Source organism: Manis pentadactyla, chromosome 6 (assembly GCF_030020395.1).
Source record: "Manis pentadactyla isolate mManPen7 chromosome 6, mManPen7.hap1, whole genome shotgun sequence".
Classification (NCBI taxonomy): domain Eukaryota; kingdom Metazoa; phylum Chordata; class Mammalia; order Pholidota; family Manidae; genus Manis; species Manis pentadactyla.
The window spans coordinates 25,295,906-25,322,403 of record NC_080024.1 but is presented as its reverse complement, the minus strand read 5'-3'; the positions used below and the strand labels follow the sequence as shown (position 1 = coordinate 25,322,403).

At 36.1% G+C, this 26,498-nt stretch overlaps 1 protein-coding gene across 22 annotated transcripts in view; it reads left to right on the top strand.

Moving 5' to 3' along the window:
* MAP2 (microtubule associated protein 2) overlaps window positions 1-26,498 on the top strand; it is a 283,777-nt gene that overhangs the window by 214,764 nt on the left and 42,515 nt on the right. For 14 of the 22 annotated variants that reach the window (XM_057503611.1, XM_057503610.1, XM_057503605.1 and 11 more), the window contains 2 exons: window positions 17,240-17,353; window positions 19,315-19,392. In XM_057503611.1, the coding sequence (XP_057359594.1) occupies window positions 17,240-17,353; window positions 19,315-19,392 (192 nt within the window). The remainder of the gene's footprint in view (window positions 1-17,239; window positions 17,354-19,314; window positions 19,393-26,498) is intronic. The other 8 variants (XM_057503612.1, XM_057503606.1, XM_057503621.1 and 5 more) reach the window with 2 other exon arrangements.

Here is a 26,498-nt window from a genome sequence, read left to right as displayed (position 1 = left end):
CAGTGTTCACCTTCATTTCTGGGCAAAATAATAAATTTTATTCTTTAAAGATATAAGCCCATAGTCAGCTTCTCTCTGAACTTACACACTGATACTGGGGGTGGGGTTGGGCAGGGAAGGCTGATAGGAAACAGTATTTTAAATTATATTTCTTTACAGCTTATTTTTCTACATTTTGTTTCTTTCCCTAATTTAGAGTTAATCCATAGAAAGGTAGATAGAATTATTCACTCACCTCTTACAGCTTAACTACTGATACTCTTAAAATTTTCTCTTGTATTTATTCATTCAGTGGTCCTTCTTTAGAAGGCATACCACAGATGCTTGAAAAAAGAAACGAGAAGCCATTGAAAAGCTAGCACTTAGAAAAGTTTTTACTATAATAAGACTAAAGCAGTCATTTTAAAATTGTTTTGCAGAGCGGAAGCTATAAGACTATAAAGGTTGATAATAAATCTTTCCTGTCTTTTCCAAAGCAAAGGAGTGCTTCCCGCCCCCCGCCCTGCCCTCCAGAGTTCCAAAACTGAGTGAATATTAGGAGCTTTATCTGTAAGTTTCTTATCTGAGGGTTGGGCCCAAACTCATATTAGAGTTCCTTTAAGATAATAGCATGAAGGTAACTGGGAAGAACCAGTAAAGCAACCTTTCATAGTCCTTGTCTTTGAAGGACTAGTAACCTCTGCAGGGTCACATGACTATAGCCAGCGTGCAGGTCTCCTGCTGAGGAGCCCAGTGCGCTTTCCAGGCCCCACACTGCCAGATGCAGAACAGCATAGCCAGTTGCAACAGTAAACAGTTAAAGCCAAAGGAGACCACCCTTCTTCTCTTGCAGAACTGCCACTTCCATGTACCTTACTTTTAAGCATGACAGAAAGTTGTAACGTTCAACCAGTTTCAGTATGAATGGACCAAGAAAGGAGGCAATTCTGAAAAGTTTATAGGTGCTAAAACATTGAAATATTTAAAATCAGGCTTTCATGATTTTGACCATCCTAAGGTACAATGCTTAGAACACTAGTAAGAAACACTGCTCAGAATATGTAGTGCCTTCATGACAATCAAAAGCCAGTCAGCTACCACTGTGAGTAATAGTAAAGATTAAAGGGCATTTTTTCAGTTAACTACCCCTTGTTTCCCCAGGAATGCTTTGTTTCCCCCACATTTTGGGGAGTCTCCCCAGGTGCACTCCCTGCCAAGGCAGGGAGATATGTGAAGGTTTTGCATTGTTACAGTGGAGTTAATGCCTTGGCCTGGGCTTCAACAGCCAGGTATCTCAAGCAGCCAAGGATGAACACATTCAGATGTAAGTTTCTCGTTGCTGAAATTGCAAATTTAAGCATGAAAATACAAGATGGAGGAAGAGTTTGTCATCACACATGTAAAAGCTGAATATAACTTTAAGCTTCTCTTTCTCTTCTCAGTCTTAGAAAATTTGAGCCTGCCTTTTCTTACCTCTCCATTGTCCCCTGCCTCCATTCCTAGATAAGTTTACTAGTAGGAGTCCTCATCCCGTTTAAACTGTGGCATGTCATATATGGTATTATATTAATGCACACAAACCAAAAGAATACAGTACCACCTCTGTGAAGCCACGAAAGGCATCCGCACCACCCCCCACAGCAAGTAAACAAGCTAGCCTAACAAAGCAAGAGGTTGCAGATTTTCCTTTCCTTGTTGCCATGCCAACCACTCATCGCTCTGGCTGCCATTTCCCTGAGCTCCACAGAGAGAGGAGGTTGCAGAGCAGAATTATTTAGCATTCAAGGGTTGATCTGCAGAAAAGCACACGGCCTCACTGCAAAGCATCTGGGGCTGGCCCCGCCGATGGAGGAGCACAGAAAACGGGGATCTTGTCAGTGTTTTCCTTCAAAAGGTTAGGCATCTGGGGCTAGAAAGAGTGAGAAAAACAAGGATTGATAGAGAAGGCAATTCCACGAGGTTTGTATCTGTCACGTTTGCTTTGTCCTATGTGGTCTCTATTCCGTTTGATATAGGTTTGGGCTATTCGCTTCAACTGTAATATGTGGCTTGCTTGTTGGTAAATAGAAGGATCTGAGACTGAGGGCTAGCTTATGTGGGCATGAAGGAACTGCATCTCTTGCTTTTGGTAAGGTGTGAGCTTATATATATAGCAGGTTGCTAGCTAGACCTCATAGTATTTTACAAATTGAAGGAAAAGAGAGGCATCAGATAAAGTTTTTTATTTAAAGTGTAGTTATGTGGTATTTCTTTATAAAAATCTGCCTCACATCTATCTTTGCTCTTCAGCCAAAGTCTTAAAGTAAGATGAGAATGTCTTAAGCCAGTAATTCTGAATCAAAATATAAGGAAAATTTGGTTTCTCTAGATTTCTTTTAATTAAACCCAGTGACTCAACAAAACATGATTTCATTCCTTGGAATTTTAATTGCCTACAAACACTTAAAGGTGTGAAGAGAAAGGCTCTATCTAACACAGTAGAATATGATATTTAAAAACAGATAAATTTGCATACACATTTACTCCTATGTGTGTTCCTCCAAAAAATTCCTCCCATGCAGTTGTGGAAATCAATTTCATTTCTATATTTTGTGCTAAATGTCAGAACCATATCACAAGCTCTAAAAAAAAATGTTTTATCAGTCTCTTTGGTACACTGACATTTAGAAGCATTACTTGGTTGAATTTGAATCTTAATCAATGTAACAGATTGAAGCTAAGAACAATTCAGACCTACTTGTAAAATTATTCTGTCAAGCATGTTTTTAAATATCAATATAATTTCATAATCATTGTATTTTTATTTGATCCTTCCTCCTGATCATGTATTTTCCAAGACCTTATCAGATTTTCCCTTCTCTAATTTGCTGTCATTTGGTCATCATATTGTTCTTGTAATGTATTCAATTTTTTTTTTAGTTTGTTTTAATATCCATTTAGGGAAGAATTCTAAACCTTTTGTAAATCTCTTTTCTTTGTAGTGAGCAGATGAAAATAGTCATGGAATCCAGTCTCCTTGGATTCATTTTTGGACTGTCTAAGCCTTTGTTTTGGCTTGAGTTATGCACAGCCCTTATCTGTCTCTTATTATATTTCTAAGAATTCTCTCCTCACAAAAGAGAAATAAAAAGATAAGAGGAAAATGTAATAGTAATTTGAAACAAATAAATTGTTCTAATATCTTGAGAATATATTCATCAGTCAATAATATATCTCTTCAACATTATGACATATATAAAAATTGACTATATTGTTTGTATATACCTGAGAAAACTCTGCCACTGTATAGCAAATACCACTTTGAAGGCTGGCTTGGCTTTGGTTTTATTGCTGTTGAGAGGTGAGTAGACCGGAGAGAACCTAGCAGTCATCTCTTCTTTCCTCCCCAAGCTACTAAGATGAACCAACTCTTTCTGCTCTATTGTATCAGGCTTTTCTCTTTTCCTCTATTTCCTTCACACTTCACTGCCTCTTAGTAGAGTAGATAAAGCATGTGCTTTGATTGTCAGGAGAGTCTGGAAATTCGTATCAGGGGCGGATGAACAGAACAACTGGTACTTCATTGCACGCCTGGTAGTTGAAGCATGATCTGACTTGGCATCATGAGTCCTGAGGGGAAAAAGGCACTGAGCTGCTTGCTGCCCGCTCACTGTGTGGCTCATCTCACAGAACGAGTCACCACTCAGCAACAGTCAGAGAAAATACAATTCAAAACCCAGCCAAACTGATGAGCAAGAGGCAAGCATAGGTCCTAGGCTCTCATTGCAACTTTTAACAAGTATGCAAATGGTAGGCGGTTATTAGAACACAGGAATGAAAGACACTTGCTTCTGCAATGGATTTCAGCACTACTCGAGATGACATTAGGCAAAATGGATCATAAAGGAGCAATCAAGGTTCAGAGAAAAATCATCTTTAATAGAGATGATTCAGCTTCAGCAGCCTGAGAATTAGACTCAACATTTCAGTCCAAATTTTCTAGTTGGAAACACAGGTCAAGGCATTGTTGAGATATGAGGACCTCTTATTCTTGTATAAGCAACTCTAGCGTGAACAGTCAGTCCTCTGATTGAACTAATAATCTTCTCTTCTGCAAAACAAATCACATTTACCCAAGCAGTGTCTCATGGTTGCATTCCCATGCAGCCTTGTGAAACAAGTAATGGAAGAATATTTTGAAAGGATGAGGTTTTCAGAAGTCCATGATCAAAGCTTCCAGAACTGATGTTGATTTTATTCTTTCAAATGAATTTCTTCCTCTTCTGAACACCTTCACACATGATGTTTATAACTTGATACTAGCATTGATCATATGGAACATTTTACTGAGGTTACTTGTTAGTTGTTTTAATCCTCAGCACTAGGTTCTAAGTATTTTGAAGTGGAAGCTGTGCTTCATTCATCTTTGTATTCCTTTTGCTATACAGTGTTCATTTTATATAGTAGGTACTAATAAATAGTTTTTGTATTAATATAAAGAGGAGAGAAAGTTCATATCCATATGTGGTTTTGAGATTGAAAATCACAAATACAAAATGGGGTTACAAAAATTATACTGTAGTGTGAGCAATGCATGTGTAGGAAGGCTATGTTAGAAAGAATACTGGAAAGAAAGAAACTATGAGAAGAAGCTAGATTAAAAGTAAAAAGTATAGAAATGTTGGCTAGAGCAGAAAGGAATTAAGTAGAAACTCTGAAATACTAGAGTAAAGGAATGTCGTAAAAGAATATTGCAGAAGACTTGATGTGGTCTGAAAATAGGAGTGAAAGTCTTAGAGTTAAATATATCTGACTTAAGATAGCAGTAAGACATCTAATTACAAATATTTTATTGGTGGAAAATTAATGAACTGGGAAGAATATAAAAAGACAGGATAAATGATCTTACTAAGATAAATATCTATAATCTCATAGCTAAGAAACACATGGATATTGAATAACTTTTGATGCTCATTCCTGCAAAAGTGAGCCCAATGTACTAGTTGGCCTTGATTTAAAATGCCACTGAAATATCCTGCAAACAAAGCCCTAAAATGCATGCCTCTGTTAATCCTCTGGCTATAAGGTAAGGATTGCTTCAATGTTCTAGGTCAGGAGCTCAGATATAAATGTCATTTCCAATAAATGGACAGTCTGAATTTTAAAGCAAATGATTGTCTTAAGTCAAATACTTAACTATATTTCTGTAAAGGAATATACCAGTATTGTCCTGGAAAGATGTTATGTATCTTATTTTAGAAGGTAAAAAAAAAAGTCATTATCTCCCTTTTTATGTCATCTTTGAGTTATAAAATGATTTGAAATAAATTCTTAGGTAATGAACAGCATTTCCTTCTCAAATAATAGGGGTATCTATTGATTAACTTTAGGAAACTGTTTTAATTTCAATTAGGTGTATTTCTTTAGTTTCATTATTTTATTTTAATGAATTATAAAAGCTTCTTGTAATTCATAGTTCTGTTTCAACATATTAAAATGAAACATGTTCCATTTACATTTTCTAACCCTAATTATTAAATATTTCAGTACTTAAAGGATTTTCTTCTTCAAGAGGGAAAGTAACAATATTAATAATAATCTATTACTTTTATAAGCAATTTTTAAAATGAATCAATTTACTAGATACTTTTTCTCACTGCTGCCTTTTGCGTATTGCTATCCTTTATCTTAAAGCCTGTGTGCATTTTTCTCTTGCTTGAAAAATTGACTAATGGTTGTTCTCATCTGTTTAAAAAATAGACATTAGTGACTAAAACATTGAAAAGATTGGAATGAACCTGCTTTCCTCAGAGCTTTACTGGAACGCAAATACTGATATGGGAAGACTGCTTTTTCTCAAGAAAACTGCACTAACTTGGCCTAGATGACAAAGCATGTAAGATATTTCCTCCAGGCCAGCTATCACCCAATTCTTCTAAGTCTTGACTGCAATAAGAAAATAAAGAATTGAATTTGAAGCAAGTACAGGTGTCACTTTCAGAAGTCGCATTTTAAGAGGAGAAGTTCATTCAATCAGAATAAGAATGGTTTGTCATGAAAATATACATTTTCATATATTTTCCAGGAAATTGAATTTTCATCGCCATATTTTACTGAGAATGAAAAGAAAATTTATGAAATCTGATTTACCATATTGTGGAGATCCCCCATGTATTTCTTCCATAAAATTGTGGTTTTCATGCCAAATGAAGTGTTGTGTTTTTAGACACAGTATAACTGGTAGTTACAGTGACATCTGCCCAGCTGGGACCTGCCCTAAGCAAAATAATGAAGTAAATGGAACTTGCCTTGAGCACCTTGCTATTTGCTTCCCGAATCCCCTCCATTTTCTTCGGGTTGTCAGCAGTCATCTGAAGCAACATCATATGCTCAAGATCCCACTCTAGACCCCAGTCACCTTGCCCTATGTCAGCCTACCTACCTAGACAGCATCCCGTTCTTCCATTTTTCTCAACTCTTCCTCTCTCTCTTTCAAAAGTGATCTGCCTTTCTCTTTCTACTGGGCTCCTACAACAGAACAACCATAACTGTTGCCATAATCAGTTACAGTTTTATGTGTTCTAGATATCATTTGCATTCTGATACAAAATGTCAATGTCTTCAAGTAAAGAGTGAATACTGTGGCAGTTTTAAATACAATGTAGATGGCACCCACAATTCGCAACTATTTTTGTAGATGTACTTGGTAACAATGACACCCAATACACAATGGAGAGAGATTAGCATAGTAAGCAACCTTCAAGCAAAATCATTAATGTAAAATTGTGTTCTACAGACCACTAAGAGATATTTTCTAAAGTTGGATTTGTATGTTATTTGCAAATTTCTATTTTCTAAACTTGGATTTGTATGTTATTTGTAAATTTGTTCATTGATCCATTGATTATTTAGGAGCATGTTGTTAAGCCTCCATGTGTTTGTGAGCCTTTTTGTTTTCTTTGTACAATTTATTTCTAGTTTTATACCTTTGTGGTCTGAAAAGTTGGTTGGTAGAATTTCAGTCTTTTGGAATTTACTGAGGCTCTTTTTGTGGCCTAGTATGTGGTCTATTCTGGAGAATGTTCCATGTACACTTGAGAAGAATGTGTATCCTGTTGCTTTTGGATGTAGAGTTCTGTAGATGTCTATTAGGTCCATCTGTTCTAGTGTGTTGTTCAGTGCCTCCGTGTCGTTACTTATTTTCTGTCCGGTGGATCTGTCCTTTGGAGTGAGTGGCGTGTTGAAGTCTCCTAAAATGAATGCATTGCATTCTATTTCCCCCTTTAGTTCTGTTAGTATTTGTTTCACATATGTTGGTGCTCCTGTGTTGGGTGCATATATATTTATAATGGTTATATCCTCTTGTTGGACTGAGCCCTTTATCATTATATAATGTCCTTCTTTATCTCTTGTTACTTTCTTTGTTTTAAAGTCTATTTTGTCTGATACTAATACTGCAATACCTGCTTGTTTCTCCCTGTTGTTTGCATGAAATATCTTTTTCCATCCCTTGACTTTTAGTCTGTGCATGTCTTTAGGTTTGAGGTGAGTTTCTTGTAAGCAGATATAGATGGGTCTTGCTTTTTTATCCATTCTATTACTCTGTGTCTTTTGATTGGTGCATTCAGTCCATTTACATTTAGGGTGACTATTGAAAGATATGTACTTATTGCCATTGCAGGCTTGAGATTCGTGGTTACCAAAGGTTCAAGGTTAGCTTCTTTAGTATCTTAACTGTCTAACTTAACTCACTTATTGAGCTGTTATAAACACTGTCTGGTGATTCTTTATTTCTCTTCCTTCTTATTCCTCCTCCTCCATTCTTTACATGTTGGATGTTTTATTCTGTGCTCTTTTGTGTTTCCTTTAACTGCTTTTGTGGGTAGTTGATTTTATTTTTTGCCTTTAGTTAGTATTTGGTTGGTCTTCTTTCTTTGCTGTTATTTTATTTTCTCTGGTGACATCTATTTAGCTTTAGGAGTGCTCCCATTTAGAGCAGTCCCTCTAAAATACCCTGTAGAGGTGGTTTGTGGGAGGCAAATTCCCTCAGCTTTTGCTTGTCTGGGAATTGTTTAATCCCTCCTTCATATTTAAATGATAATCATGCTGGAAAGAGTATTCTTGGTTCAAGGTCCTTCTGTTTCATTGCATTAAATATATCATGTCATTCTCTTCTGGCCTGTACGTTTTCTGTTCAGAAATCAGATGATAGCCTGATGGGTTTTCCTTTGTCAGTGACCTTTTTCCTCTCTTTAACTGCCTTTAAAACTCTGTCCTTGTCCTTGATCTTTGCCATTTTAATTATTATGTGTCTTGGTGTTGTCCTCCTTTTGTCCCTTCTCTTGGGAGTTCTCTGTACTTCCGTGGTCTGATTGATTATTTCCTCCCCCAGTTTGGGGAAGTTTTCAGCAATTATTTCTTCAAAGACACTTTCTGTCCCTTTTTCTCTTTCTTCTTCTTCTGGTACCCCTATAATGCGGATATTGTTCCTTTTGGATTGGTCGCACAGTTCTCTTAATATTGTTTCTTTCCTGGAGATCCTTTTCTCTCTCTCTGTGTCAGCTTCTATGCATTCCTGTTCTCTGGTTTCTATTCCATCAATGGCCTCTTGCATCTTATCCATTCTGTTTATAAATCTTTCCAGAGATTGTTTCATTTCTGTAATCTCCCTCCCGACGTCATCCCTTAGCTCTTGCATATTTCTCTGCAGCTCCGTCAGCATGGTTATGACTTTTATTTTGAATTCTTTTTCAAGAAGATTGGTTAGATCTATCTCCTTCTCAGGGGTTGACTCTGTGATTTTGGTCTGTATCAAATTCTTCTGCCTTTTCATAGCAATAGAGATAGTTGTGTGGAGCTGGCGCTTGTGTCCGCTGGGAGAATGTCCCTTCTTGCTGGTTTGTGGCCTTCCTCTCCCCCTTCGCAAGGAGCTGGGTTCTCGCAGGTGTGGATGTAGTCTGGCTGTTGTCCTGTGTCTTCTGGTCTCTCTTTTAGGAAGAGTTGTATTTGTTGTAATTTCAAAAATATATATGGTTTTGGGAGGAGATTTCTGCTGCTCTACTCATGCCACCATCTTGGTTCCACCCCTTGTTTGCAAATTTCTGAAGATAACTTTAAAGTTACTTGTTCTTGGTTATCTTACATAATGGACCTTTTGTATCTTGTGGTTTAGGAGTAATTATTTAATAGTATTCTCTGTGAGATGCATTAATTAATCTAGAACACAAGAGAAGTCATCTCTATTTGAGAGTAATTTTTGGCAAGAAGAAATTTAAAAATTATGTTTAAGCCTTTGCTTTTTACCATAATAGCACCAAACTACAAATATGACATTGGACTTGACACTTATTTTCTTACTTAAAAAAAATGATCTCTCAAAGTATCTTCATTTTGCTGCTCAGGGGTCCTGGGAAAAACTCTTTAACCATCATCAATTTTACTCAATTGGAATTTTTCCAGAGAAGGTGTCCCCTTGTGATGTGGCTGAGCTCTTATTAATAAAACTTACTAATGATAACAGAAGGATAGCTTAAAATTATATTCTCATTTCTCATTTTCTTTTCACCCATAACATTTTACTTTTTAGAATTTTATAATGTAATTCCACTGTACCTTTCTACACAGGATTGTTGAAACATGATTCTCTGTTTATATATATTTAGTTATAATTTGAAAATCATAAAGAATCACCATGTACAGTTAAAGTCTGCCAAGTCCTTTCAGGATGGGTATAAAGAGAATATTTGTGGACAATATTTTATATAGCCACAGTGGCAAAAATGAAATAGGTAGTTATAGAAGATGGAGAAACACTTATTTAAACTGTTTATAGTTGGTCAGAGACTTAGTGAGAAGAAAACATGTAAGACTGTTGTATGCTACTATTTGCACATTCTTTCTTGGAAAAATGTTAGGACTGGAAGTTAAGGCAAACTGTAATCACACAGAAGTCACATTGGTTTCTCTGTGTCTGACGGGATGTACTGTATGCTGTTTATGAACAAAGTGATTTTCCTGTCACATAGTTCCTAAATTCCATATGCTTCTAGGTCACAAAGCCTCCAAAGATTTACATAAGTTACTGTGCTGGGATGAAATAGAGGAGCAAACAACAGTTAGCTCAGCTAGTGATTTTTTACATTTTGTTGTAATAAACAATTTCTCCTATGAGAAATATCTAAGTTTATAGAGGTAACTAGTAAAGGCTATTCCTGATATATGAAGAACTTATATTTCAAAAGTGCACTCCAGAGACGTTTTTGGAATTTAGAATATTTTTCCATTTTTCCATCATACCCTCTGTCTCAGGCATTCCTAGATTTTGCAACTACAGGAATACTGATTTCCTCATGTGAAATCCTAGCCTCACTCCTGGTGTCCAAGTCCTTCGATATACCTCATGCAGGTGAAACTTTACAAATGTGTAGATAAGGGGAAGACCTTTATGTACACAAGTGCTGACACATGCACAAACACACACACACACAGAACTGCCTTTTTACACATTACATTTGGTTTATCCCACAGTTACTCTTTCTAAGGGTGAATTTATACAAGGTCCAGCTTTATTGATATTTTATCTTCCATTAATGTTCTTAATAATGTCTCACACTACACTCCATTGACAGTGTGATGTGTTCAGGGCAATGCAGAAGGCAATATAATTTCTCGTAAGTCTACAAGGAGTACTACAATAGTAATGGTTTAGATAAGATGCAAAACTGAGCATTTCAAAGCTCTAAAACCATTCTCAATTCCCTCATTGCCTTTAATGATTGCATTCAATTTATTGATATTAAAGCAATTTGAAGTTTTCACTGGTGAAAATTCCCCAAGATGTTTTTCTCAAATTAATTTAAGATGAATGAAATATTACAACCAGACTTAATTAGTAAATATTTAATATACTATCTACAAACAATATAAGTTGTACACATTACTATATTGGAAACTCCCAACACTCCCAGCAGCAAAAAGTTTTCACTATACTATGACTATATTCACTTACTATATTTCTTCTTTCTAAGTGTGTGTTTTCCTGTTTCCAGCTAGACTCTTAAAATTAGAAACAGAATTTTCCAGTAGGTACTATTTCTGATCTGCGCCTTGCTTTTGTAATTACTTTGACTCTGTATATAGTATCTGATGTCCTAACCTCTGATGTCCTACCACTTAATTTACTACACCTTATCCCCTTGACTAAATTTAAGTGCTAGGCATATTCTGTTCAAGCTCTAAACATGCCCTTTGAGTAGGCTATGTTGTCAGTTGTTTAGATTGTGGGTTTGAGCACATAGGTTGAGATAGAAAAGAAAGAGACACAGGGAAATTCTCATATAATCATGCACTATACAGCTGATCCTAGACCAAGCTGGCTGCAGAGGCATTTCAGAAGGGGCCATGTCAATGACTCTGGGTGGATCAGCCAAAAGCTGTAGTCATTAGAAAAACAGCTTAAAAAACATGTCCTTCAATGAGACTGCCTCTCTTCAAGCACAATTTAAATGTAAGAATACCATGTCTAGGCAACTCTGTATTCCCCATAATGACTACAGAAATCTATCGTCTACAGTAGGTACAGTATAAATTCTCCAAAATATAAGTACCCCTCAGAACTGCACTTTGTGTAAACATGATTCCTTATATTAAATGCATTTATCCTCATAAACTAACTTTACCTCAAATGCATTTTTTCCATAAACTAAATTTATCCTTATCTTAATCAGTAAATCTTTAGGAAAAAATCTTTGGAAGAAAAAACTGAGAGGCCAACATCTACAGATGCAGTGTTGGCCAGGGTTACCCTTTGAGATCAACTGGAGTCTGACCTGGGAAGGATATGCCAATGCTGGCCTCTTTAATTAATGCTAAGGTACCAGGGAAACACGAAAAACTCAACAGTCTGCTCTTTTAATGTCTTTCTTCACCAGCTGATTACAGGAAATAGTCTCAAAGGAACTATTTCCTCTCAAATTAAGCAAGGAGTAGAAGCAAGGAACTTTTCTTCTTTCCCTGTTTTATGAATTTATTTAAGGTATTTGCTTAGCAGAGTGCTTCGAACTACACAGTGCTTTCCTTGTTGACGCATTTCCATCAGCAGCAGCAATTAGCATCAGTTTCCTAGGCAACCATTCTGTACCCTACTGAGAAAAACCTTTTCTTGACAGGATCATTCTCTCTAAAATTGTTTTGTTTTCCTTCTTTCACAAGTGTACGGTAAGCTTTCTTGTAATTTCTTTTAACACAGTATGATTATGCTCCTTATTATTAAAAGCAGAAACATTTACTTGCTTTTATATTGCATATGGTTGAATTTATTGTCAATGTCTCTTGCTTCTCTCTTAAAAACCTTGAAAGAAATCAACAAAAAAATGTTCTTAGGCGTATGCCAATCTGCTTATATTTTTTTTGTTCAGTGTAATCGGTGAGCTTTTACATGCTCAAGTAATCACAGCTGGTCCTGATGAAACCCCAAAGGGTACACATTCAAAATCAAACTTCTCTGTATACCAACAATGTCATATATTGCTCAGAAGCAAGTTGGAATTTTCAGGAACACTGAGAAAGTTTCAACTACATTGCTTTTGTTGTAAATCAACCAAGCAATGTTGATAAATTAATGTAACAAAATAACTGAATGAAAAATACATGTTAAAAACAGGGATTGTGACTGTCTTAAAATATTTGACATGATAAAATACTGTGACCAGAAAAGCATAGCAGTGGTATAGCATGAATCAGAATCATGGGGAAAAAAGGAGACTTCAATAGTTGTAAATGCTCAACAGTATGTCATAACAACAAAGTAAAATTTACTTTATCATTTTAGTTTAAATAATAAGTGGCAGGAGCCTGATTTCTTGTCTGTTAGGTAGTGATCCAAAATTCAGGCAAGGAGGTTGCTCACTGGCAAAATGGCAGAATCATCTCAATGTATGACAAAAACTTTCAGGTCTTTGCCTATATTTTGTCAGTCAAAGGATGATCATAGACTTAGATGATAATAAGACAGCAAGAGTGATTAAAACAGTGATAGGTACTTTAAATAAGCACTTGTCATATTATTTCTTTTAATTGTCACAACAAACCACAAGATGAATACCTCTTTCATTCCCTCTTTACAGATGGGAAATCTGAAATTTAGAGACAGTGTCACTTGTGGCTAGTAAGAGAGAAAGGCAGGGTTTGATTTCAGATTTTCTGACACCAGAACCTACTATTATATAAAATATTTTTACTACACTGATGTAAGTCAAAGTGATGCCTAAATGGGACAATAAGTTGCCTTTATCCGTTATTCTGCCAGTTTTCCCATCTGGGAAATGTATTATAGTATGGATTAAAAATATTGGTGGAAAATAAAGGTACCTAATGTAATAACTTGTTTAATAATCATATCACGGTATGATTGTTCATAACTTAAGTGCAATGTAAGCAGCTTAGCATAATGTTTTGGGGGAATTATAAAGTAGGTTTCTGTGGATGAGAGCATGTCTCAATTAGTTTCTTTTACCTATTTACCTCCTGTGTATGTTTCCACCAATTTATTTCCCCAAAACCAAGAAAAAATACTACTTCCTTCCAGAATTCAATTAATCTGCCAGAGAATGCTTTGATACTCTTTTCTGAATAGTTACCTGTCTCTGTTGCCCAGAATAAGTTTTCAAGACAGACTTCACATTTTACCTTTAGATGTTTATCTGTATAGTGTTAATCGGTTATCATCTATTACTGTGTTACCTGGGTTGTATATTTGAATCTTTTATTTTATATCAACCTATAATCAATAACATTTTTTAACCATTATGAGATGAATTTATTTTTAAAAAGTTGCTTTTAATGTTTTCCTTCCAACTGATATACAGGGAAATTACTTATCAGATTAGTTCCAAATTGTGATTCATTTGCTTAGCCATGGCATGATTTTAGAGCCACATCATGAGATATTTTTGTATTACTTATTGAAACTGTCTCATTACTATAACAACATTGCTGAAAAAATAGTAAGTTAATATTCGAATATTGTTTCTCACTGTAATGTGAAAACTAGTTAATTACATTGAAAACCTGATGTTAACAAAAGAGAAAATAAAATACATATCACACATACTCCTTAACTAACACAACTTGGTCTAAAATAAACTAAAAATGTCCACTTCTAGAAAAGTTTAAATGTTCAAAATAATTATAATTGAGCCTTTCAAAGTTTACTGTTTATAATGAAAAGTATGTTTTCTGCTGTGAAGATCAATGTTACCTCTCAATTATATATGGTGAATAATTCCCAATTATTGTATAATCTAGATATTTAATGTTCTGAACAACTACATCCTATTCATGATTTTGCACAGTAACATTTGGAAGAAAACAATTTTTAAAATTAGAGTAGAAAACAGGAAAGGGAATAAGAAGGTAGAAAAAAGAAGCAATGAAAAATAAAATGCAGTTTAATCTCTTAATTCAAAAAGAAATTTTCATGTTGCTGTTTGTCCTCAGAAATAGATAGGGGTTATCCGGCCTTTTGGAGCACTGTCTAGAAGACAGTCCTCAATTGGGATTTGCTGGCAGGAATCTAGAGCAGATTGTAACACAGGACCTACACAGCCAGGAAAGTGAGTATGGAGCCAGAAAATAAATATAAAGACAGTATTTGCTTCCCTCTGGCTTTGTCTAGAAAAAAATAGTATCCCTGGCATCAACATAGATGATTGTGGATTAACTGTATTATCTGGTGTTCATTATAATAATAACCTGGTTGGGCTGGACCCTTCTTCACACATATTGCTGTTGCTCTTTCTTTAAAGTAGAAGCACTCAGGTAGAAGATCCAGAAGATTGTATGACTGGGGAAAATAGAGATACCCTGGTGAAGAACTATTTGGAGGTCTTCTTTTAATTTGAGTTCCTTGACATGCCAAGCCTATTGTATAATAATGTAATTGAGTTCCCACAACAATTGTTAAAAGGTTTAACAATATTATAAAATAATAGGCACTATTATTATTTCCGTCTTATGCATGAGGCATTGAAACCCAAAGAGTTTAAGTAAATTTTTTAGGATGAAATAATTAGAAAGCAGCATGCTGGAATTTGTACCATGTTTCTCTGAATTAAATTCCATGTAACTTCCTCTAATGTATACTATAAAAGACAGTAATTTCCTTAATGGAAAGATATGATGGATAGATGGTGGATAGCTGGATGCATGGATGCATGGATGAATAGAGGCATTTAATAGATATTTGTAGAATGAGGAAATTATGCATATGATCACATACACATACCATAACTCTTACATTTTTATTTTTATGGATCTGATTTTGTGACTCTCTTCAGCTTTTGTGTTTTTTGGTGCATTTACCATTAATCGTCCCTGAACTTTTCCCAATCACTGAGTGAATTTGCTCCTATCCCAGGTCCTAGGCTATAAGTGCATGACTCACCCAGGAGATGTGCTGATGAGACCTCCATTTGGAGAAGACCATCTCTCCTTGGGTGAAGTTGCCATATCTATGCTGATGACAAGCCCTTGCTTAGAAGAAACTTTTAAATTGATTGAACCACTTGAAACCCCCAGAGTAATCCTATGCTCATGTTTTTCTAAATTCACTCTGAAATTAATATTCGGCAATGTGTTATTTCCTATATGAAAGGTTTAACAATATTATTTCCCCCACCCTACAAAATGAGTATGTCATAAACTTGGCTCCCACACAGCCTGATTATTCTAAAATAGCACTTCTTGAAACCTGTTAAATTCCTTTAAAGAAAAAATGATTAGTTCTCCCAAGTTTGGGTTAAATTACTTTTCTTACAAGTTTTGCTTAAATATATACAAATATAAAATTATTTTATTTGCAAACTCCTAATCAACTGTGCAATTCAGATTTTATGAATTTTCTCTGAAACAATAAAACCAATAAAATCCAATTATTCTACTACTTCCCATTTAAAACAAATGATATTATTTTGCAGAAACTGAAGTATCACTTTACATTGTCAAGTGGCTATTTTAAAAAGACAAACATACTCAATCAGGTAATTCAGCTTTAAAATTCAAATGAATTCTGTTGAAGTGGATTGCTCACCCAAAAAAGCCTGATTCTTAAGCATTATATTCTGTCATTCTGAGTGGGGTGAGGAAGAGTTTCCAGAGCAGGCAGAATCTAAGTGACCCAGGGAAACACAGGCAGATCTCTCCCAACCTGCTTGTGAATGTGCAGATTCTGATCATAACTGTAATAAAAAAATTTTTTCAATAAAATATTCATTCTAAAATCTTGACCAAAATTATGAGAACAAATCCTGCCCACCCCCACCTTGTCCAATACAACTTGTTTCTAAACCCGCTTACTAGCAGTAGACATTTTTATATAAAGATAGTGAAAGTTAAATTCTGTAGAATTTATTTCTAATCTAGAATATATTTTTATTAAAAGGCTTCTTTCATTTTTGCTTGATCATAGTAAAATATCATTTCTTGAACATTTTTTTGACGAGGTGATACAAAATTAGCATTGATATGTTCTAGTAGATCCCATTTCAAGCCAAAAATTAGCTATGTGGCATCTCACAGATTGATCATTTTAATGACAAAGGCCCCTCTTCTTTAATGAAGTTATTGCATGACTAGGTAAGTACATATCATATGGCCTTAAAGATCTTTGAAACATCTGCTACCTAGAAAAGCCGTAGCTCTTTAGAAAGAGACCATCTGATACATCATTTCCATGTATGTCATTCTAATTTTATCTCCCTAGGTTTTTCTTATTCAGGCTTGCTCACACTGATCCTGAAGAATAATGCTATTTAATCACAAATTCACATTTTGAAGCATCTTTTTTAGGTTTTAAGTCATGGTGTTTTCGCAAATCAGCAGAGAAATTTACTTTAATGACATTTTTCTAGAAAACTACAAAGCATATATTAAGCTAAATATAAAATGAAACCTCTGCTCTCTTTGAATTTGCTTCACTAGGTACAAAAAATTAAATTGTTTGTATAAACAACTTTTAAAAAATAAACTGACATACAAATTGATTATCTTTCTCTCATTCTGCGTAGCTCCAGTGTCAGTTCCTATTCTTTCTTCTTTCTTCTTTTGGTTGTGATATGTGCATTCTTGCTTTATCTGCAATTTAATAAATTCTATTATCCTTATTTTGGGGGAAGACAGAGAATGGAATTCTGGTCACCTAAACTGTTTGATTACTTTTCCTGTTTGCTACCAGTTTTAGATGTCTCATCATTTTATTTCTTTTTGTTGTTCCTATTTATTACAGAGGAGGTGTCTGCAAGGATAGTTCAAGTAGTCACAGCTGAGGCTGTAGCGGTCCTGAAAGGTGAACAAGAAAAAGAATCTCAGCATAAAGATCAGCTTGCAGCTCTGCCTATAGGTAAATGTGAAAGAACCTCAGGTCAGGGACTTTATCTGCTGCATCCTAATCGCAGGAACAGATCTTCTTCAAAGACAGATCACATCCGCATCTCATCTTTACATGCAGCATCCATCAGAGCCCTCTGTTGGGATGCACTGGAACTTACCTCCACCTCCTCAGTAGGGTCATCTATGGTATCTGGTTAGTCTTTCAGTGATAAACTTATAATTAGACTTGGCTCCTTAATTGTCCTTAATTTTTCGACCACTGTAGATAGTTATTATTTTTAAAAACCAACGTATTTTAATGGCATGGTCCCCAGTCATAAGGAAAATATACTAATACTTTAGTTAGAGATGACTGTTTACCTTTATGGGTTTTGGTGAATGACCATCTATGCTGTTGTCTTTGGGTCCTCATCTAGCTGCACAAAACCTGTAGCCAGGGCTTTGGTAGAATCATCAGTGACTTCATATGCCATTTGAGGTGCTGGTCTTGATGCCTCTGAGGGCACTGAGATAGCAGTGTTCTCTCCCAAGGTTGCAAGTCAAATGCCTTCTAGAGCCAAGCGGGTAATGGAATGGTGGTTGTCCAGGAAAGCACACTCAGCCAGAGGCTTGCTGCCCCTACTCTCAGACAGACAGGTAGGTAGGTAGGTAGATAGGTAGATAGTCTGTGTGTATACATGCAGAAACACAAGGAAGAAAACTCCTTTAGGTTCAACCTATGTTATTTCAAACACATATAACTAATCCATAGAAAGATAGGGCTTTTAAAGCCTAAAAATAGTACATACCCATTTTTCTTCCTTAGAATTTGACATTATCCACAACATTTGATATTCTAAGCAGTACTTCTTCAATTGTCTACCAAAATATAAGCAATAAAAAATTCTTCTTTCCCAGAATAATTAAAAATACTCTTTTTATTTTCAATAAAACATTCTTTGGTTATCAAGGATTGTTTTTCTTTTAAAACAGAGAGGGAAAAATTATTTTATCAAAGCATTAATCTTCTGTTTGTGGTTCACTTCTATTTTTTTAAATAAACCTCCCCCTTTTGAAATTTGTAACCTTGAAATATATAATGTAAAAGACTCAAGGCACAGAAAGGTTGCCCAGCATCCCAAAGCGTCCTTTACTAACTGCTTAATGAAACTGAAATTCACAATTTTTAAAATAGATTTTACCACTGGCCTTGCCTGATACATATTTCCTTTGGAAATCCCTTAAAATCATGTAAGTGGTTATAAAAAACATTAAGTGTCTTGAAGAGAAAAACTTAAAGTCAACTGCGAATGAGTTGCATCTTTAGAACCTTTCTCTTCTCTCCTTCATGTGTCGTCCCCAAGCCAGAGGACTGCTCAGATCCCACTGGTATATAGTTTGTCTGACAGTTGCCTGAGGCTGTGACAGCTTCACTTTTCTTCTCTGCGAGCACAGACAGAAGATAGGTTTTGACATTAGACTCAATAGACAAAATGTTTAAAAAGCATATCACTTATGATAACTGAATGATCAAGGTAACGTTTGTTTGCAAGTCAAGTAGTTGAGCAATACAGAGTTTCTAATATTTTTTTCAGTCAGTCAAGCCAAAACCAAACTAAAATGCTTCCCTGGGTGTATTTGAATATAGTAGATGGTATAAAATAAAAATTTTTTAAGTATGAAATAAAAATATTTTGTTGATCAAACAAGCAGATACAAATCAATAGGATTAATGATAGTATTTTAGCAGACATTTCTAATCCATTTTTATGGAGAAGACAAAATTATATTTTTTTAAATATTAAATGCTCTTCTTTTTAGGTTTTCAAAAATATGTGAATCAGGTCATGGGGCTAAAAATAAGTCACATGCAGCTTACTATTGGATCTTTCCCTAAATTTCATAGAGAGGCCTTTTTACAGATGACAGAACTGCCTACACATCTAATGGGATTAATTGTTGTGTCTTATTTTTCCATTGTTTGGTCTTTAGCAGCTGAAGAGACAGCTAATCTGCCTCCTTCTCCACCCCCATCACCAGCCTCAGAACGGACTGTTGCAGTGGAGGCAGGTAAGGCCTCTTGGACTTTTTGAGGTTTGTCTTCCGAAAAAGGGTAAATTACATTAATCCATAACCCCTAGACTTTAGTATTAGTTAGTTAGTATGTGACCCAGCCTGGGAGTTGTCTCAAATAGTCCAGAAGAAACAGAACCTTTAAATAAATGTGTAATCATTTATCTATATAAAATCAGAAGTAGAGGAATATGTTAAAGAGGAAGAGTCTGCTTGATAAAGGAAAACAACTCTGTGTTTAAATTGCCAGAATAACTAAGAGAACCAGTTTACTTAACGGAGGATGTTTTGACAGAGAGAATCCTATCTTATAGGGAACTGAACAAAAATAAATGTACTGATGAAACCAACCAGCCACTTCCTTATAAAAGCACTGCCAGGAATTGTCTCTGTTTTGCTCACCATTGCACTGCCAAGGCGTTCCCCAGGGCCTGGCCTGTAGCAAACTCTCAATCAGTTTTAATGAATAAATGAAGAAGTCAGTGAATGAATCTGATACTAAGAACAGTGAACTGGAAGCTGAGATCCTGGCTTCTTTCCTGCTGAGACCTGGTATTGTCCGTGAATCTATTTATGCGTTTACTCCGTGCAGAATGCTGTGTCAGCTTTTCAGTTCTCTGTTGATAAAACAGAGGGAGGCCTTTGAAGAATATTCATTCAGAATCGAGATGAAAGGCATTATTGAAAAGCAAATTATTATGGGTTTTCTGACTTAAGTCAGTTAACTTTTGCGTATTGCTTGAGAGTTACAGGAGAAGGCCAAGGAGAGCTACAGCTCAATTGTTTCAGTAAATTTACTTTTCATGTACTAAAATCAGAATTTTAGTACTCTTCCACTTTATTCTTTTTTTTCATTTACTTCTCCTTTTGTTGTTCATTTTAGAGATTTACTGTGTTAGAAATTGAATAGCATCACAGAAGACTGTCTTTTTATAATTTGTGATTAGCTAATTTAAGATATTCTTTGATTTCCTAAATACAGATTTTCCTAAATTATTGAGCTATAAACTATAAATTGTTTTTGCCACAAATTTATAAACATAAACTTCTTTTTTAGTGAAGTTTTTCTTTCTTAAATTAAGACCATTTTTCTATTTTAGTGCCCAAAATAAAGGTAACAAACTAGTTTATTATAGGTAATAAACAAAAATTTGGGGGGCTAAAATTAACACATACAATCCATGTCATAACTGCCACTTATTATTAGTGAATTCCCTGAAAATGTGATTTTATCCTTTAATTCATAGATTTGAAAGATTCTTTTTGGCCTATGTCATCCATTAATTTGGCACATTTTTGTGGAGCACCTCAATGTACCTGCTCTCTTCAAATTTTGGGAATCCACTAATGAGGAAAACAGACATGAATCCAGCTTGTAAAGAGCACATGGTCTGGGGGAAGACAGAAGCCCAATAGATAAGGTTATCTTAATTTCAAATTGGATTAGCACTATTAAGGAAAAGAACAGAGAGCTTTAAGATAGAACAAGAGACATGTTATTCTCCTGGATGCTGAGCCCAGAAGCAGAAGGAAGTGTTTGGTCCAGCAAAGATTGGGGAAAGTGGCATTTGGGGCAAGAGGATTTACAAGGGCACTCAGGTGGGCAAGAGCATGAAGTGTTCTGGGAACTGAAGGAGCCCCTTGGCTAGTGAGTGACGGGGAGAGAGTGGTGGGGGAGTTTGAGGGTAAGCAGCGGCCAGCTGGGTGCAGGGGCCTGGATTCCCCCGGGATGCTGAGGCAGGCCTTCCTTGACAGCTATACTTCCCCTCAGGTCATTGAAAATGTTTCTGAACCCCTACCGAAAGCCTTTCAAGTGTCTGAGAGTCCTCTTAACCCAGAGAGGGGCATGATATTGACTCCAAAGTCAGCCGGAAGTCAAGTGATTTACTCTTCTTACCCTTCTATGGGACTTGGAGCAGAAAGGGCAGTAGAGTCTTCCCATCCACGTGGGAGTTCACCGAGTCTGCTTTCTGGAGGGTGATATAATGGACAGAATGAAAATGTGAATAAAATACAGAATCATTTTCATGTTTTGGTAACTTGGATGTCACTTTCCGTAGTTACTGTTGCCTTAAATTTTGGGATTGCTTTCCCCAAGCTGTTTCAGTGTATTTCGAGAAAATGTCAACTTGCTTCTTACTAAAAGTAATTTGAAGACATTTTATTCTTAACATTTTCCAAATCAAACTTGTGTTTTTATTGAATTATTATTTTTTATTTTTTCAAAAGAAAGCATTAAACTATATGAAGGTCTAATGATTGGCTTTTAAAGGGGTAACCATTTTTTTAGTAATTTTTAAAAAGATTATGTATTTTATAAACTCTATCTCATTAATTTAAAAGACCATGCAATATTCTCATTTTAAATATATGAAAGATATGTGGTCTAGACAATCAAACTAGCCCCTCTCTTTTATTTTAATTTGTGCGTAAGGTATGTGTAACAATTGTGGGTTGGGGGTAGGGGGTGTTGTTTTATCAGAAAATAAATTAGTGAAAAGTCACAGGACAGGATTCAACTCTTTAATTTTTCAAACCAATTGGTATACAAAGACCCAGCCAAAATTCCATTAATGTATTGTTCATAGCAGATGAGGCAGAAAGCAGAGAGAGAGGTTTTTTTCATTTAGCAAATTTTTTATCTTCCTCAACACGTCTTCAAAGCAATGTTAATCTAAAGGCAGAGTGACTGTCACAGTCCAATCCTTTTTCTACAAATGTAAGAGAGCTCTTGGATTAGATTAAGTAATTCAATGATTTTGAGGGTATGCCTACTTTTTCTTAATGATCAAACATTTTAAAAGCTGTTCTTTCCCAAGCATGAAAGCCTCCACTAAAAATAATTCCAGATGTTATGAATATTCATTTACTGTTATGAATATTCATTTACTATAATTAATATAATATTAATAATCTAAGACTATGTGCTTTTTCTGGGAAACAAAGGGTTTTGATGAAAAAAATAAACAAAGCATATTTAGAAAGGAAACCCAGGTACAGTGAACCAATATTGTACAAGTTATGATGTTTTCCAGTTAATCTCCTTTTTCTTTTTGGCCTAACCATAACACTTGTCATTTGTACTGAAATGTTAGAATTTGGAAGCCCATGCAAGAACAGTGGACTCATCTGGAAACAGAACCAGGAATCTTCCGCCCTTTTAGGTTTGCTCCAGAATCCTGGAGTGGTGTTTTCCTGTGTCAGTAATGTGGCAATATTATAATTGCTGATCTGAAAGCGTTTTCCTGGCAGTATCACTCTGGAGCAGCAAACACAGTTGGCGAACTGAGGAGTCCTCAGTCAAAGCCCTGCAGAATGGAAAGGGCTTAGAGATGGTGGAAAACAATGTAAATGGAGCCAGCAGCCCCACCCAGGCTGTGGAGTGGAAGCTGTGATACCAGATCTGGCAAAATCACTAAGTCACTGACACCCCAAGAGACAGTCTCTCTTAAAAATGAAAGGGGGCTGACTCAAGGCTGGGCCTGGAGAGGCAAACCTTACTTTAACCCAATGTCAATTTTCAAACGCTTTAAAATGAAAAGGCTCGTATGTAATCAAACTAAGGAAAACTCATTCCTCCACTGAAACCAAGCTATTTTTTTTTAAGATTTTCACTGTGCAGAACTATGTAAAAATCCAAGGTTTATAAGGCTACCTTATCCTTTAAAAATATCACAAAAGCAGAGATCCCAAAAGCATGAGTACTTATAATAAAAAGAGGCATTCAGTGCTGACCTTAAACAGCGAAACTAATTGTTACAAAATGAATATTGAGAGATATTTTCATATATCTCTCAAGTCTAGTTCTGATGAGTCAAATGAAAGGAAGGAGCAAGGGTACACGACAGTTTGCCCGTATGTACTGAAGACAAAGATGCTGGCACTGTCTCAGATATCTTCTCATTTAATCTTCCCAGCAATTCACAGAGATGAATAATACTCACTTCCATGTTGCCCAGGATATCATAGCTAGTAAATGGCTTGTCAAGAATTCAAACCCAAATCTTCTTCCCTGCAGCCTCGGCTCCATTGCATCCCTAAAGCTGTGTCTCATTTAGGCTCTTCCTGTGGGACCATAAGATGTGATCTTCCAAGGGGAGTTTTCTTGTTACAAGTTACTACACTAATTTCTTTTTTTTTTTCAAACCATTCTTTTTTTTTTTCAAACAATTTTAAACCAAAAATTCATTTATTTATAATTATTATGTATCCCACCTCTGCTGGGTATGAACCAAGAGTACCCACCATACCCAATTCTATAGCAAATGAGGAGCTGTTGTCTTCTATTACTACCACTGGAACCAGGCAACTCCGCTAGCCATGGTCCTCTAAGCATCATGTACCTGGCCCATCTCTGGGACTTGTAGTGTTGAACTTCAGGCTCACAGGTCCTAAACAGAGACGTGGCGTACATACAGCCCATAGTACCCAAAGGGGAATGGGCTTTGCCAGGCATGCTCTTTGAGGTTGCCTGGCTCAGGGCCAGATAAATATTACAGAGAAGCTACTTCTCTACTGCAGCCCTTTTTTGGTCATTTTTGTTGTTCTCTGATTAGAGTCAAAGTTTTCAACATAGAAAATACTTTTTCTTTGAAATGTTATATCTCTGAGGCAAGACTCTGGGCTGTTTTCACTTTTGAAAAGAGTAACAGCAATAAGAAAGAGGAGGCCCTGTCTTTAAAAGGTTAAGGCATCCAAGGAATATTGCCTTAAGCTACCAGCTCTCTGTTTTAAATTCTTTAGTTTTATACTACGGTTTGCTCTACTCCCCAAAAAATGTGGAAAAGCAGAGAGGTGAATATGCATGCCATTTTCACTTCCTTTCCATGCAATCTGTTGAACACATTAGAAATTTTAGAAGTAACTTCATACATGAGGCGTTTACAGCCTCAGGGAGTCATGGAGGAAATATGAATGGCTAGGCCATGTGACAAGCCCAGGTCTTATGATTCAGCCAGTGTTGTAGGCTACATCTTAGCCAATTATATTCTCAGCTGAGAAATCGTGCCTCGTTGAACTAAGAATATCAGATGTAATTTTAGGTTTCTGCTATCCCATGGTGTAAAAAGCATCATGGCTTAGAAAGTTCTGAGCACCGATCCAGAAACCAATTCTGTGGAACAATCAGTAAATAATGAGCTCAAAAGACTGAAAGTGTTCTTTTTATAAAATTTTTACATAGTATCCTATGATTTCAGACTTCTTTCCAGTTGACAACATTTGGTTGCTCAAAATAAGTTACTTCCCTGAAAATACAGTACATTTTCAAATAAATGCTATATTTCTGTCTGCTTAAATTTTGTTAGAAACCTTTGATAAAAATCATAGAGATAGATACTATAGACTTTGTTCTGAATATTGTAAGTCATGATATTTAAACATTAAACATTAATTCCTTATATAAGTAAGTCAGTAGTGATTGTCACATTTAGTAACCGACCCTGTCGGTGAGATGAGCTGCAGTGTCTGTACCACATTAGAAGCTAAATATTGTTCATTGACTTCATCCTTAAAGTTCAGTGAAATGTACCAGAATCCAAATGCTAAGCAAACTGACCAACACTTGTGTATTTAAGGAAATATACTTAAATAATGCAGATTTCCAAGCTAAGGTACAGGGAAAGAGAAATGAGAGCAGTTCTTTTAGCATTTCAACAAGGGGTTTGAAATATAAAAACCACCAAGAACCACTAGTGCAAACGAAACTGCATAAAGTCTGTGAACTGAAGTCAACTGTGTAGAAATTACCAGCTAATTCTGTCTCAATTAAGCTTTCAGAAGAAAAGCAAAACACAGGAAAACAAATTTATATTATTAGGACTTTCTTAAACCATATGCTTTCACAGTCGTGCAGTGAGAACCAGTGTTCAAAGGGCTGCCCCTAGGAGTTAGCATCCAAGAAAGAGCTTTTACTGACTGTGTTTTCCTTAGGAAGGTGGCAAAGAATAATGCATTGTACATTTTTTTTAAGGATTGAAATTTAAACATTACTTTCTGGTTAAAGTCATTAACTAAAATTAAATTAACCAAAATGCTATTTGAGCATCCCAGATAATAAGGTGGTGCTTCAGACAGGGCTGTTTCCCCCATGATTGTGTAGACCCTAACAACTTTCTTCTTTCTTGTAAATACATTGATCTAAGCCAGAGAAGAATTAATCTGCTTGAAAGAATTTCTTCCAAAGAATACCTTTGTATTGTAATATTTTGTTTCTATTCCAATGTTTCCATGGTTATTCTGGCTTGTTTGAGGGGAATATATAGATAATTTCTATTATGCAGTAGGGGTGTCAACATTTGATTCATTTACATTAATGGCCAGGTCCCTATGTGATAATTTAAATTCAGTGGCTGCTGAAGCATGAACATTCACTCTCTCGCATCCTCCATCAGCTTGGTCTTGTGAATCCCCTCCCTCCCACTGTGCTGCTTCTGTGGCCCATTTGTTCTTGTGCGGGTGTTGTCTCGTCTGTCCGATCTTGTGTCTGTCTTGTCTAGTTCTCCCTGCAGTTTCTTCCTGTGTGTCTGTTTGTAGATGAAGGGGCTGAGGATCAAGTGGGTCCTCTACACAGGTTCCCCAGCCACGAACCTGCCACCAGCAGGGAGAGGCCTAGACTCCTAGCCCCCTCCGTCTCGGTGTCTGTGCCTGATGACGACCCTTGCAATTCTGGAGAGGAGTACTATGAGCAGCCTCTGTTCAGCTCACACTGAACTTCCTCTACTGTTCCCCCCAGTAGCCCAGTGCAGAGTCAGAGGCCCACTTAGACCAGGAGAAAGGTGAACCAAGCATGGTCCCCCTTTGCTCCTCCTCCCCAGCCTGCAGCTCTGACCACATTCATCACACTAGGTGTGCTTTCATTAGCGGGGAGAGAGGGAAAGGAACCTGGTTTTTCCATATGAAAGCCAAGTCCCTATATAACTTATGTCCATCCAGATATCTAAAAGTGTGTATGCTAGAAGCCTTATTGAGGCATGTGAGTGCATCCTTTTTCTATATCATTTTTCTAAGAAGGAAGAAACAAAAAGTAGGGGCGGGGCAGTTGCAGGGAGGAAGGAGGCAAAAAAAGTTCAGTTAAGATCTTCTTCCTTCCTGCTCCCTGAAAA